Consider the following 13,034-nt stretch of genomic DNA (forward strand, 5'->3'; position numbering starts at 1 on the left):
TTTAAAAAGTTGGCCTTCTCTCCCTCAGTGCCTTAGATGAAGACACAAAACGTGTGTGTGCTTGCTTCAAAGTCTGAACCTTGGCTTCAGAGATCGCTTGATTTAGGATCTGTCTCGAACAGTGAGGGCTGGGTTCAAATACCTATGACCCTAGAAGAATCAAGATTTAGAAAACACATACGAATATGATATGTAATATGAGCCTTCATTGCTAGAAAATTAATGTTATAGTTGCATTCACATGTATGCATTCTATAAATGTCAAAACTAATAAACTTTGTTGAGAAAAAAAATGTGGAAAACTCTCCAACAAAACTCTGGATACTGAAAGAAATCACCTGTGCCACCCTGAACCCCTTCGCTGCGGCGGCTATTCCGCCCCAGCACTAAGGGGGAGGCGGGGCCGCGCGGCGCTCCCGTACTCGTGACGGAACCGCTCCGTCACGGCCCTCGGGTGAGCTGTGCTTGTGACGGAACGGTTCCGTCACGGCCCCGCCCGCTCTTTAGAACGTCAGCGCAGGCGCGGAATACGCGACGCGCAGGCGCGGCGAGCGGGCCGTGACGGAACCGTTCCGTCACCAGCACAGCCCACCCGAGGCTCGTGACGGAACGGTTCCGTCACGAGCATGGGAGGGGATAAGGATTGTTTTGCCATATCAAGGAATGGTGTAATGTGGTTCTGTGGTTGGCAACGAAGAAGGGAAGTATCTGAAATTGCAAGGTCCAGTTTGGAGCTGCAGAAAACGTTCACTCTAAACATCTGAGGGAAGGACTAGCCATTAAAAATTCTCCTTTTCGGTGGGTAAAAGGCAAAACCAAAACGGGCTAACAAACTCAACCAAAGTTAATCACTGTCGCAATGTTTGACAAATCCACACGTTTTTTGTTTAAAAAAATAGAATGCATACACCTACAGCTGATTTAGAAAAGTTTTGATCAGATGGGCCACTAACAAGCACAAAAGTTGTAGTTGTGTTTCCCATTCAGAGCAATTTTGATGCATCCCTTAAGGTCCATTTTGAAATTATTCTTGAACTGGTGTAAATCTGTCATGTAATTTTCAAAACTTTCATGGTATATTGCCTCATCAGTTTGGAAACAAATTAATGTACTCAAAATTGAATTGACACAGAATCTGATTGGATTTTCAAGACGAGTGGTGCAACAGAACATAGACCTCCTTTATTGCGATAAGTGAAGAATGAAAATTCCTCATGAGCAATTGGTTTCTTTCACAGTATATAGTAGATTGGGGACTTCCAGCCAAGGCCACTTAGGCGTAGCATTGGTGCTAAATTCGTTCCTAGTAGCGAGATTTCACAGGTTCTTGAATTTGTGTTTTTCTTGTCTAAAAAGTGTCTCAATATGGGAAATCTGTGGGAATAATTAGCTGACATTTCTGCTTTTCCATCATCAATGGAGAAGAGGTCCCAATTCAAGCTACCCAATGCGTTCCACATCATGCTGAGTCTCCTTTATGCCCCAAGATTTACTTTCCCCTTCATGGGGCATCAACTTGGTTCTAACACTCCTCAAGGTGGATCAATTTGAGCCTATGCATCCTTGTTCCCTAAGCTGCTGACATTGAACAATGTGCTCTTGGTGGCCATCAATGCAGTCAGAAGAGTTCCTCTGCTGTATGATCTCTCATTTCTGCGTTGTTTCTATCACACTAATGTGACATACAAATTCGGTCATCATTTTCCAAAAATATGTAAATAGATATCCAAATAGACAAACAAATAAACCTTTCTGATTTACTTTCCCTTTCCTCAATTTCCAAAATAAGAAAAACAGCTGCACAGCCTTGATTCCGAGATGGTACTTAGCTTATTGATTGAAAAAGACCAGACAGTATTAATTGAGATACCAAGATAGTGTTTGGTTTTATGGAAATTCAAAAAGAGCATGCAAGTTTCAACCCAGTCCATCTCTAAATCGACAAGCTCTGCGACACTCTGCTTTATGAGCTTACAAATATTCCTGTAAAAGGTATACAAACTGATTCTTCTAGGAGGATAGCACAGACGTTAGTACTATTGAGAAGGGTCATGTTATCTGATATCTGCAAAATGGACTTACGCCCAATTCCCCCTTTGGTTTTGTCTTTTCTTAGGATCGGCCATTGTCATAGACGCCACACATCAATGTACACACTGAATACCATGATCATCACTGGTGGTTTGTGTGTGTATATGCATACATTATTTTCTGGAGACATCTTGACATGTTCATTTGATTCTGCCACACAAAATGAGGTCAAAAAATGATTTTGTATATAAACAGACATACACTTTTGTGGTTAAATAATATTTATATCACAGAAGTTAACACTGTACACAATGTGCCTACTGCCTTCAATGTGCAAAATGTATACAGTACAAAGCAACTTGATTTTTTTCTCTTACTATCAACTATCATACCAGTCTAGGAAAAGAAGTGAAAACGAACACATCACAAGAAAGAAAAGAATCCACACTCGAAATCCAGCATTATTCTTAATTGCCTGTGGAAAGAAATATGTTTTTTTAATTATAATGTACATAATAATTTTAAGAATTCAACTTTGTGAACATAATCTATTAACTTAGTAAAAATAAGTGAAAGGAAATTACACTCAGAATTATACAACAATTTAATGAGGTATGTTCAAAGGAGGTAGCCAATGAATCACATTTCATGAATTCCATACTGCCGGTACGTAAGTGGCCATCAAGCTGGTTGACTGCAGTCAACTGCAATCTTAATTTCCATACTGTCACTGAAATGGACTGTGGAATGCCTCTTAGAATGGTTTTCTTCATTAAACAGTATTTCTTGGATTCACATACTCAAACTAAGAATAGGTTTGGTCATGCTAAGCCTCATCAGTTTTTGGTGTAGCATGTTAATCAGCTACTTGTTCGGAACTGTTACTCAAGCCTGACTCCCTTGGGGAGTATTGCTAAGGAGTTTTTCAGAAGATGTGAAATCTCTGAGAAGATAGCTCCATCACAAGAACAAACTAAGTAACAACAGTGTCTTTGATTCATTGGGATCTAAAATTTCCATATTTAATCTGACACTTTGAGGTATTTGAAATGACATCTAAAGGGAGATAGAGTATGTTAGAAATGGGAGTATCTAGTTGGCAGTGGTAGGTACCTTTATCCTAATAGGGACCCTTGCTTCTAGTCCGGAAAAGGGGGATACACACTTTAGATAACCCCTGCTCACACCCTTGGTAGCTTGGCACGAGCAGACAGGCTTATCCCAAAGGCAATGTTTAAAGTATTTGTACCAACACTCACAGTAACACAGTGAAAACACCACAAAAGGACACCACACCAGTTTAGAAAAATTAAATATCTTTAGCTAAACTAAACAAGACCAAAATGACAAAAATCCAACATACACAGTTAAAAGTATGACTTTAAAAAGGTTTCAAGACCTTGTATCATAAAAAACCATGGATGCGTGACTTTCACCAAAGTACCTGTAGTTGCGCAAAGTTCACCAAGCCAAACAGCCGCAGTATCGGAAAACCAAGAGATGCAACACTCCTGAGACCCTGCGGAGGCAATGCGACAGTCCAGCTGGACGCAGAGGAAGGGTTGTGTCGATTCCGGTCTGTATGGGGAGCGATGCATCGATTCTTGGTGCAGTTCCGGTCCGCAGGGCATGCATCAAGTATCTATGCACAAGTATACGATCTACAGCTCATATGCCTCGAACACAATGTCTCTTGCAACACTCGATTTGCAAATTATGTTAAGGAACTTGCACGAGTGTTATTGCATGATAACAGATATCTTTATGCCTGTGTTATTGGCGAAAATCTTATGAATATTGCCTCTAAATTAATCATGACTGATAATGCAAATAAATCTGAGTGCATTGCCGATGACGTGGGGAAAACTCAATATGGAACGTTTGTTCAAGAATGCCTGGTACGCTGCGAAAAATCTATTTTTGAACCTATTCCTTGAAACAAGCTATGTTTAATTATTAAGGTAGTCCCAAAATCAGTGACCCACAAAGTATCCATCTTAAAAAGCGTCTGCTCACTTTTCACCAGACTGTATATTGTTGACAAGGTAGAGAAGGCGATTTAAAGGGATTTTTTGCCCACAAGACTCTTGATTATCCTCCATCACTTTCGGAGGCAGGATTGTTAAAAACAAGTACAAAGCGACATAATATATTTTTTTTGGTAAAGCTCAACATTCCAGACACTACAAGTTGTGTTATTATGGATAGATCGGCAATAATCAATTTTTAAAACCCAACAACGTTTGCAACTTACAAGACTACAGCAGCTATATGTAATGAACATACTTAACAAATCAAAACAAGTAGACATAGTATTTGACCGTTACACAGAGGAATCTGAAAAAGGAAGAAACAAATAGACAAGGTTTTGGTCCACACTATTATGTAAAAGATTCAACAAATATACCCAAAAACTGAACAACTTTTCTACAAAATTAAGATAACAAAAATTATTTGTTCTAATTCTTGGCTTCTAACTTTCTGAGTCTTGACATACCAGAGGGTAAATTGTAGTACGGACGAAGGATGATAACGTAGTGAATATTCCCGAAAATCTGAATGTATCTGAACTCAGACCATGTTATCAAGAAGCTTACACCAGAACACTATTACATGCAAAATATGCTAGTGAAGGAGGTCAGAAGTCTATAACTATACTTACTGTTGATTCAATTGTAGCAGGTATTGCTCTTTATGCAATTAGCAGCTTAAATCTTTCAAATCTGTGGACTGATTTTGGTACTGGGAAACATCAAAGGCTACTGCCTATCCATGAGCATGCTAATAAACTTGGTAAAAGTGTTTGGGATGTATTTTTTTCCCCATGCATTTAGAGGTTGCGACACTATCTACATTTACAGGTGGTCGTGGCAAGAACACAGATTTACTGTTTAAATGTGTGTGACATTTTCCTTGTATTTGTGCACAATGTGTATTGTGTTGCCTTGTGTGCAATTTTCTTTTGTTTTCTTTTTAGTGCATTTTCTGTGCAGAGTAGGTGCTGGCAAGTCTAGCAGCCTCTGGTAAGTGAGTGGTATTGTTTTACAGAATACAGGTCTTTGTGTGCTTTGTATTGATTGACTTTACCTTGCAACTGCTAAAAGCCAGTAGTTTTTCTTTTTGTTTCATATATCCACACTTTCATTATTACTTTTTTTTACACAGTGTTGGGTACTGCTGACATATTTGTCAAGTTACTTCTTCTGACCATGATTATGAGATTGACTCTGCATCTGAGGCAGAGGAGGAAAGCCAGGATTCTGGCAGTGAATTTTCTGTCCAAGAGGTATCATCTGATGATGAAGTTACTCTCAATGCAGATGAAGTGCCTGCTTTAGAGGAAAAGGAGCCTTCAAGGGATTTTATTCACAACAATCTTTCGTTATTCAAAGATGGATCAACGGGTTAGTCCTATCGGAACAAACACCAAAGTGTCATTAGACATCAAAAGAGAAAAAATATATTAACATAAAACACACAGGAGAACCTAGCAGTTTGAAAAATATATCTTAGTTTATATATTTTGTTTGCAAATGGAATACAAATAGATAAAATCATTCAGCACAAAATCAAATAAAGAAGTGAAATCAAATTGGCCTAACAGTACTGGACTAAACAACTATTCCTAATAAATCATAAGCAACGGATCTCTTAATGAGAATACATATTGCTCCAGAAAGAAATTTTTCTCAGAAATAGAGGATGAGGTCGACCTGTCGGTCTGTTCGGTTGTAGTCCATCCGACCATCTTCCGGATGAACACAATTAACGCTGAGAAGAAAAACTCCTATGTAAACATAATACAACATGTTACCTTAAGATTGTAAACAAATTTGCATTTGCGAAAGCAAAATTAAAAAAACTAAGAACCCCGTGTGTCTAACAGAAAATGTGACTGATGTGTTACAAAATGCAGTTATCCAATTTGTGCACCACCCAAAACCAATCAAAAGTTGCCATCACCTTCACCTATTTGTGCTGACATAGTGGTAAAAGTGTCGCTTACTTATTTGATCGAGCGAAAAACTTGCCTAATACCATAAAATGGATTAGGGGTTGCTGTTGCGTATGAAGCACTATCCAAAGAACAGAACACCAAGAATATGCTGTTATCTGTTCTGAGTGATTCGCCATCATGCCGTTTTAACTTACTGAAAAAGGGCATACCTGTACAATAGGGAAATTAATTTCCTATATTTGGTTCTTGAGCCAGAGTCTGTATGAATACAGATGGATGGCTGCAAAATAATTTATTTATATCTCAGATCTGTGAAAAAAGATAAATACCACCAGTACTTAAAATTATGTCAAAACTTTGCAAAACATAATAGAAAGTCTTTACAATGATAGTCATATATTACATGACATCACGTTGACGCACGTCTGAATTGGCATGCTAAGCGGCTAACTGTAGCCGCTTAGCGTAGGGGTTGTGGGAGGGGTGGGGAAGTTGACATTGTTAAGTTTGATATTATAGCCTGACACAAAATGATGCAATGATTGCTACTTCATTGATGCTTTGTAATGATTGGCAGCTTACTCCGGAGTGCGGGGTACTGTGCTATGTGTGCAATCTATCAAATAAAATCTGTTTAAAAAAAAAAAAAAAGATATATTTTTCAAACTACTAGGTTCTCCCGTGTGTTTTATGTTAAGATATTTTTTCTCTTTTGATGTCTAATGACACTTTGGTGTTTGTTCCGGTAGGACTAACCCTTTGAGTCATCTTTGAATAACGAAAGATTGTTGTGAATAAAATCCCTTGAAGGCTCCTTTTACCATTTAGATTACTGCCCAAGCCTCCAAGGGTACATTGGGTTTCCCTAACTATTGATTGCTTTAGAGGAAGACACTGATGTGCTGATAGTGCAGCAGGAGGCATCTGGATTGCAGGACTCTGGGTTGACCCAAACATTTACCGGGTTGCCTGCTTTTAGTGGTGTTGCAGGGTGTAGAGTGAATTGTGAACATTTTTTGCCTAATAATGACTTTCAGTTGTTTATGGATGATGTATTTTTGGCGGAGGTTGTTGAGCAGACTAAATTGTATGCTGAACAGTATTTGAGGGACAACAGTGTCAGACCCCCCCACCCTAGAGCTAACTGGTGGACTCCCACAAATCTGGATGTGCTGAAGAAGTTCTTGGGTTTAACTTTTTTGATGGGCCTGACAAGGAAGCTGTTGCTGTCTTCATATTGGTCTACGGATCCCTTGAGGGAACAGAACAGCTATATTTCCTGCAACCATGAGTTGTAATCTGCATTTGCTTCTTCGGATGTTGCATTTTTGATAATGCTTTAGCGTTTCCACAAGATCAACCGGAGTGTGACCCTCTTTTTAAGGTTCGGCCTGTTCTTGATCACTTTGCAGATCGATTGTCAGAGATCTATGTGCCAGGGCTAAGAAATAGGTGTGGATGTGTCTTGGGGCCTGTTCATGGGGCGATTGTTTTTTAGGCAGTACATTCCTAGCAAGAGGGCACGTTATGGAATTAAGATGTATATGCTGTCTGAGAGTAGTACTGGATATGTCTATAATTTTAGGGACTACACTGATAGGGAGTCCAGTATTGACGCCCTTGGTTGTCCATCCATTTTCGGAGTTACAGAGTAAATTGTGTGGGATCTTGTCAGAGGGCTTTTTAACAAAACATCACCATTTATATGTAGATAACTTTTACACTGGTGTGCCATTGTTCAAGGAATTGTTCAAAGTGGACACTGTTGCTTAAGAGCTGGTTTGTAAAAAAAAAAACTGTGAGGGGACAGTGAAGTGCCTTGCTTAGTGATGACCTTCTAGGTCTGAAATTATCTGACAGGAGAGATGTCTATATGCGGACTACCATCCTATGACGAAAGTACTTCACCTGTGACTGGTTGGGTTCAGGGTGCTGAAGTGCACAAACTTGTGTGCATTTTAGACTACAATAAGAACATGGGTGGAGTAGATCCGAGGTTGGCTGGCAGTGTGCGTGGACTTGTGGTGTGCATGGACTCGTGGCTCGTGGTTTGCGTGGACTGGCGCTTGGCTTGAGGAGTGCTGGACTGGTGCTTGGCTGGCAGTATGTTTCGATTGGCGCTTTTTGGCTAGCGGTGTGTGAGTAGCGAATTGCTGCTGGTCATTACACCCACTGCTAGCCGAGCGCCACTGCACACACTACGTCAACTGTCAGCCCAGCCGGTGTGATTGCTGTATCGGTCAATTAGACGAACGAAAGGGATGGGCTCTTGAATGGCGTTGTCTGTTGATGTGAATGTTGTAATGTGCTGGGCTTGCGGCTGGCGGTGTGAATGGTCTTGTGTGTGTCACGTATGAAAGGTATGTGAATGGCCTGTAAAGAGGTTGGTGCCTTTGAGGCTTTACAGCTCACGAGCCGTGAGTCATTGGTTGAGGTTTTTAACTATTTAATTATTAACAGTGCATTTACTTTTTGTGAAATCTCTTGTTAATAAAATTTGACGCTCTGAAGCTTCAATCACCCTTGTGTTATTTCATGTCTCACTTCAAATGTGCAAATTTAAGTACTAGGTCTCTGACCCTACCAAGACAGTACAATACTGAAACTGAGAAGAACTGTTAGGAAGAAGGACTGCTGTGCTGCTACAGGGACTGTGACTCTGCTGGACTGATGCTCTGGAAGAACTGGGTTTCTGCTCTGATGTGCTGCCTGTTGTCAGGTGCTCACTACCCTCTTCCTTGCTAGAGAACAAGATTGGACCCATCTCACTTGGACCCAAAGTGACTCCAAGAGCTTGCTGGCTTTCCCCCTGTTCTGAAGTGACAGGTGCGTTAATACCAACCCTGCAAAGGCACCTGGACTCTGCCATCTGAGTGTGCTGCCTTGCCAAGTGGTACAAATCCAGTCCTGGGCCCTTGGAAGTGCTTGCTTGTTTCTGTGCTGACCCAGCAGAATTCACGCTGTGACAACTTTGCCCCGATCTGAACTGACACATCACCCTTTGACACCAATGCAACTGCTGCCCAATGTCATCACTTCAACAGACTGTGCATCTTGATGACGACTGACTGCGTGGCTCGACGACGATGCATTGCAAAGGGGTTCGGCGACAAGGCTTCACTGACTACGCGGACCTGAACCGAAGCATCGCCTGCATCCACAGGATGGATCGCCAGAGACGCATTGCCTCTTGTGCTACTTGCATCGGGTCAAGATATTTCTTCTGCCGGACCTGCGTGAGTCCTGTTGCCGGCCTGCCCTCCATTGCGGTCGGACTGATCTATGGATCTATCCCAGTCTAGCAGGAACAGATGTCTCTGGTTGGCGCTTTATGACTCTAAGCACTATATTTTGTTTTAATCTTTAAAAATTTATAACTCCAGTTCTGCCTATTGGATTTTTCTCATTTTGGTCTTAATTTACTCCTACAATTATTGTTTATTTGTCTAACCCTGTGTGGAGTATTTGTGTGGTATTTTCATTTAAAAAAAAAAAAAATTCAAGTCCTCATTTGCCTTGCCCCTTACTTAGGAGATACCAGCCACCTTGCGTGTCCCTGACCAAGAGGCGGAGCAAAGATAATCTTGCCCATCTCTGGCGCCAGAACCCGAGAATATTTTCCTGGTGGCAGAAAGGTCCCAAGAAGAAGAGGGGTTTTAAGATCTTGGGCTGACTCCATCTAGGTGTATTTCAACCTATAGGACCAAAAACCGTAACGAGACCAGACCCGGTCCAAGGAGTATTGATGGCATAATCATAGGACCCGGAAAAAAAAAAAAAACAACCCGGAATACTATCTCCATTGTGTCAACAGATCCCAAAAGGCCATGTTACGTTTATTGCAAGATCTAGCCATGTCCACCTTTGATATTTCATATAGGGACGTGAGCCAACCTGAATATGATGGAGCAATTTTCTCAACCCATTGTAAACAAATCTGCCTTCTAGCCAACAAAATGGCATAGAACAAAAAAAGATCTAGCCTTGCCGGTAATGCTGTCCTCCAAGCCAAAGATGATAAGTGGCAATGAGATTACTAATGATGTACTTAGGATAGAGTTCAGAGTAGACATCACTTCCTCCCAGAACCGGCCGAAGTCAGGGCACTCCATGAACCTATGAATGCCCGATGCTTCCCATAAATTGCATTTATTACATTTCTTGTCTGGGAGAAATTTGGAAAGTCTCAACGGTGTTATATATGCCCTATGGGCTGTGAACAGGTGGTTGCGCTTAACCATGATGGCTTCACAACTTTATAGAGGAGCGCAAAAGATCTTAACCATACCTCCTCACACTGAAAGCCAGTCGCCTCTCCCCACAGCTCATCTGGGAGGGTAAAATCCCCATCAATTTCCTCCTGCAGCTGCCAATACCAAAAGGCCACCTCCTTGCCTCCCCTAGGTCTTTCCACTAGCAACTGCTCCAGGTAGCTTGACTTCCCAAAGTGTACGTCTTTACGCCCCTGAGCCCTCCCCCAGCTTTCCAGCTGGATGAATTTAAATCTGGAGAGCGCTGGACCTATGCGGTCATATAATTCACCCCAAGCTATTACTGATCCTTCCACCATTAGCTCTCCCCATCTAGTGATCCCAGCTTCCTCTAATGAAGAGGATAAGCTGTCCCTTAGGCACTCTGGTAGACCCGGAGAGTCCCATATGGGAGCGAAATTAGAATAGTAGGACAGCCCCAGTCTTTTTCTAATGGCTAACCATACCTTAGCCCATGACTGTAAAATTTTTAGCCTTATTTTCTTAAAGAATTTCTGGCTCCCAAACTTAAATAGAAATCCATCAGCTGGTAGATTTGCTCCGGTTAACATGGCTTTATACATCGTCCCCCCAGGAAGATTAGATGGTGTTTTTAGAAGCATCCTGGAATAAGATAACTGAAAGGCCCATGCGTAGTATACTAAGTCCGGTAGAGCAAGACCTCCCTTTTCCCTCCTCCTCAACTTCTTCCATGCAATTCTAGTAGATTTGTAATTCCAGATAAAGGAATTAATCTCTCGCTGACACTTGTCAATCATCTTCACATCAAACCCCAAAGGAATTGCACCAAAAATAAATATAAACTTAGGAAGAATACACATTTTTATTAGGTTCACCCTACCCATTATAGAGAGTGGCAGGTGAGTCCAAGATCTCAGTAGGCCCTTAGATTCCTTGGAGATTCGGTCTAAGTTAGCTTGTGCAATGGTACCGATGTCTTGGGTAGTTCGGGTCCCAAAATAGCGCATAGAGGTGGTGATATTTATGCCTAACCGTATATCTGGAATATTCCACACCATAACCTCGGTCTTGCTTGAGTTGATACTGTAGCCCGAGACATTACCAAACTCTTCTGCCCTTTGGACCACAGCAGGGAAAGACAGTACTGGGTCCGAGGTAAAGATTAAAATATCGTCAGCATATAGTGCTGTCCGCCTTTCCCACTCCTCAAATTTGAACGACGGAATATTTTCGTCTGCCCGCAAAACCTGGGCAAACGGCTCAATATATAAATTGAAAAGGAGGGGAGAGAGCGGACAGCCCTGCCTCGTACCTCTAGTGATTTTAAAGGGTTCTGTAAAGACCCCATTAATCAGCAACCTAGCCGAAGGGGCCCCATAAAGCAAGGCAATGGTTCTGCAAAAGCCCTTCCCAAAGTTAAACTTTTTTAGTACATCGTTCAAATAGGGCCAATTGACCCTATCAAAGGCCTTTGCCGCGTCAAGAGTGAGGGTAGCCAGTGGAAGGGAAAAAGCCGAGGCAATATCTGTTGCCCCTACCAAGTAGTGTGTAAGGTCCGAGAGATGGCGCCCTTTTTGGTCTTGATGGACAATGGTGCCTATTACTCTTCCCAATCTTGCTGACATTATGTCAGCAAAGATCTTATAGTCACTGTTCAGCAACGATATTGGCCTGTAGGACCCACAGTCCGAAACATCCTTCCCTGGTTTGGGGATGAGAACAATTGTGGCCTCACCCAACGATTTTGGCGGTAGCATCCCTTCTCTTAGGATGCCGTTAAAAAGGGTTGTCAATACTTGGACGATAGCATCCCCCAAAGCTCTGTAGATCTCTCCAGGAAGACCATCTGGGCGAGATGCTTTCCCTTTTTTTGTTTGCCGTATTGCTTCCCTCACCTCTGCCTCAGTTATTACAGTCTCTAAGCTATTGCTCTGTGCTATTGAGAGGGTTGGAAGCATAATCCCTTCCAGCCACGTATCCCTTGCCGTCTGATCATTAGGTAGCTCTTCCCTATAGATTGCCTCAAAAAATTCAAAAAAGGCATTGCCAATCTCTAGATTAGATACTCTTGGCGCCGCCTCCCCATCTACCTTGATTTCTCTGATATATTTCAGGGCTTGGTCAGATTTTATTTTCCATGGCAATACCCTTCCCGCGGCCTCTCCAAACTCAAAATGGGAAATCTTACATGCTTTCCACCTTTTATTAACCCTCTCTTGTAAGATGTTTTCTAGTTGGAGCTTTAGCTCAGCCAGTTTTGTCTGCTCCTCTAAGGAACCTAGAGACTGCCCTAGGTTTAACTCAATGTCCTTCATTTCCTGTTCCAAACTGGCTATCATCTCCTTGTACTTTTTACTTCGATAGGAGGCCCTGCTAGTGATACACCCTCTTAAAAAGGCCTTGAAGGCCTCCCAGACCACAGCCAGGGTTGAGGATTCAAGATTTATTTCAAAAAATGCAGTTGTTTCTGCGGCCAGAAAGTTGACTTATTCTTCCTCAAGTAGGAGTGCCCGGTCAAATGACCAAGATGGGTGTTCCATCCTGCTGTCGGATCTAAGGGTAAAAACAAGAGCCGGATGGTCTGACAGATGAGATGGGAGGTACTCTATAGCTATCAAGGTGTCTTTCAAATTATAGCTGAACAGAGCGTAATCGATTCTAGATTTGTGCTTGAATCGACTATTCCGGAAGGAAACCCCCATTTTACTACCTGCTCTTTCCCTCCATAGATCCGCCAGGCCAAGCTGGGTCATAATTGCTATAAGAGTTTGCCTGGACCTTGGCGAACTACAGGTCCTCGAATTTATTGAATT

The 13,034-nt window shown here is 41.9% G+C and overlaps 1 protein-coding gene across 3 annotated transcripts in view; it reads right to left on the reverse strand.

The window, feature by feature from the left end:
• Window positions 1–2,294: 2,294 nt before the first annotated feature.
• STX18 (syntaxin 18) overlaps window positions 2,295–13,034 on the reverse strand; it is an 897,615-nt gene continuing 886,875 nt past the window's right edge. For all 3 annotated transcript variants that reach the window (XM_078686654.1, XM_078686620.1, XM_078686645.1), the window contains one exon: window positions 2,295–2,506. In XM_078686654.1, the coding sequence (XP_078542780.1) occupies window positions 2,411–2,506 (96 nt within the window). In that variant the 3' untranslated portion in view covers window positions 2,295–2,410. The remainder of the gene's footprint in view (window positions 2,507–13,034) is intronic.

This window comes from Lissotriton helveticus, chromosome 1_1, assembly GCF_964261635.1.
Source record: "Lissotriton helveticus chromosome 1_1, aLisHel1.1, whole genome shotgun sequence".
Lineage (NCBI taxonomy): Eukaryota > Metazoa > Chordata > Amphibia > Caudata > Salamandridae > Lissotriton > Lissotriton helveticus.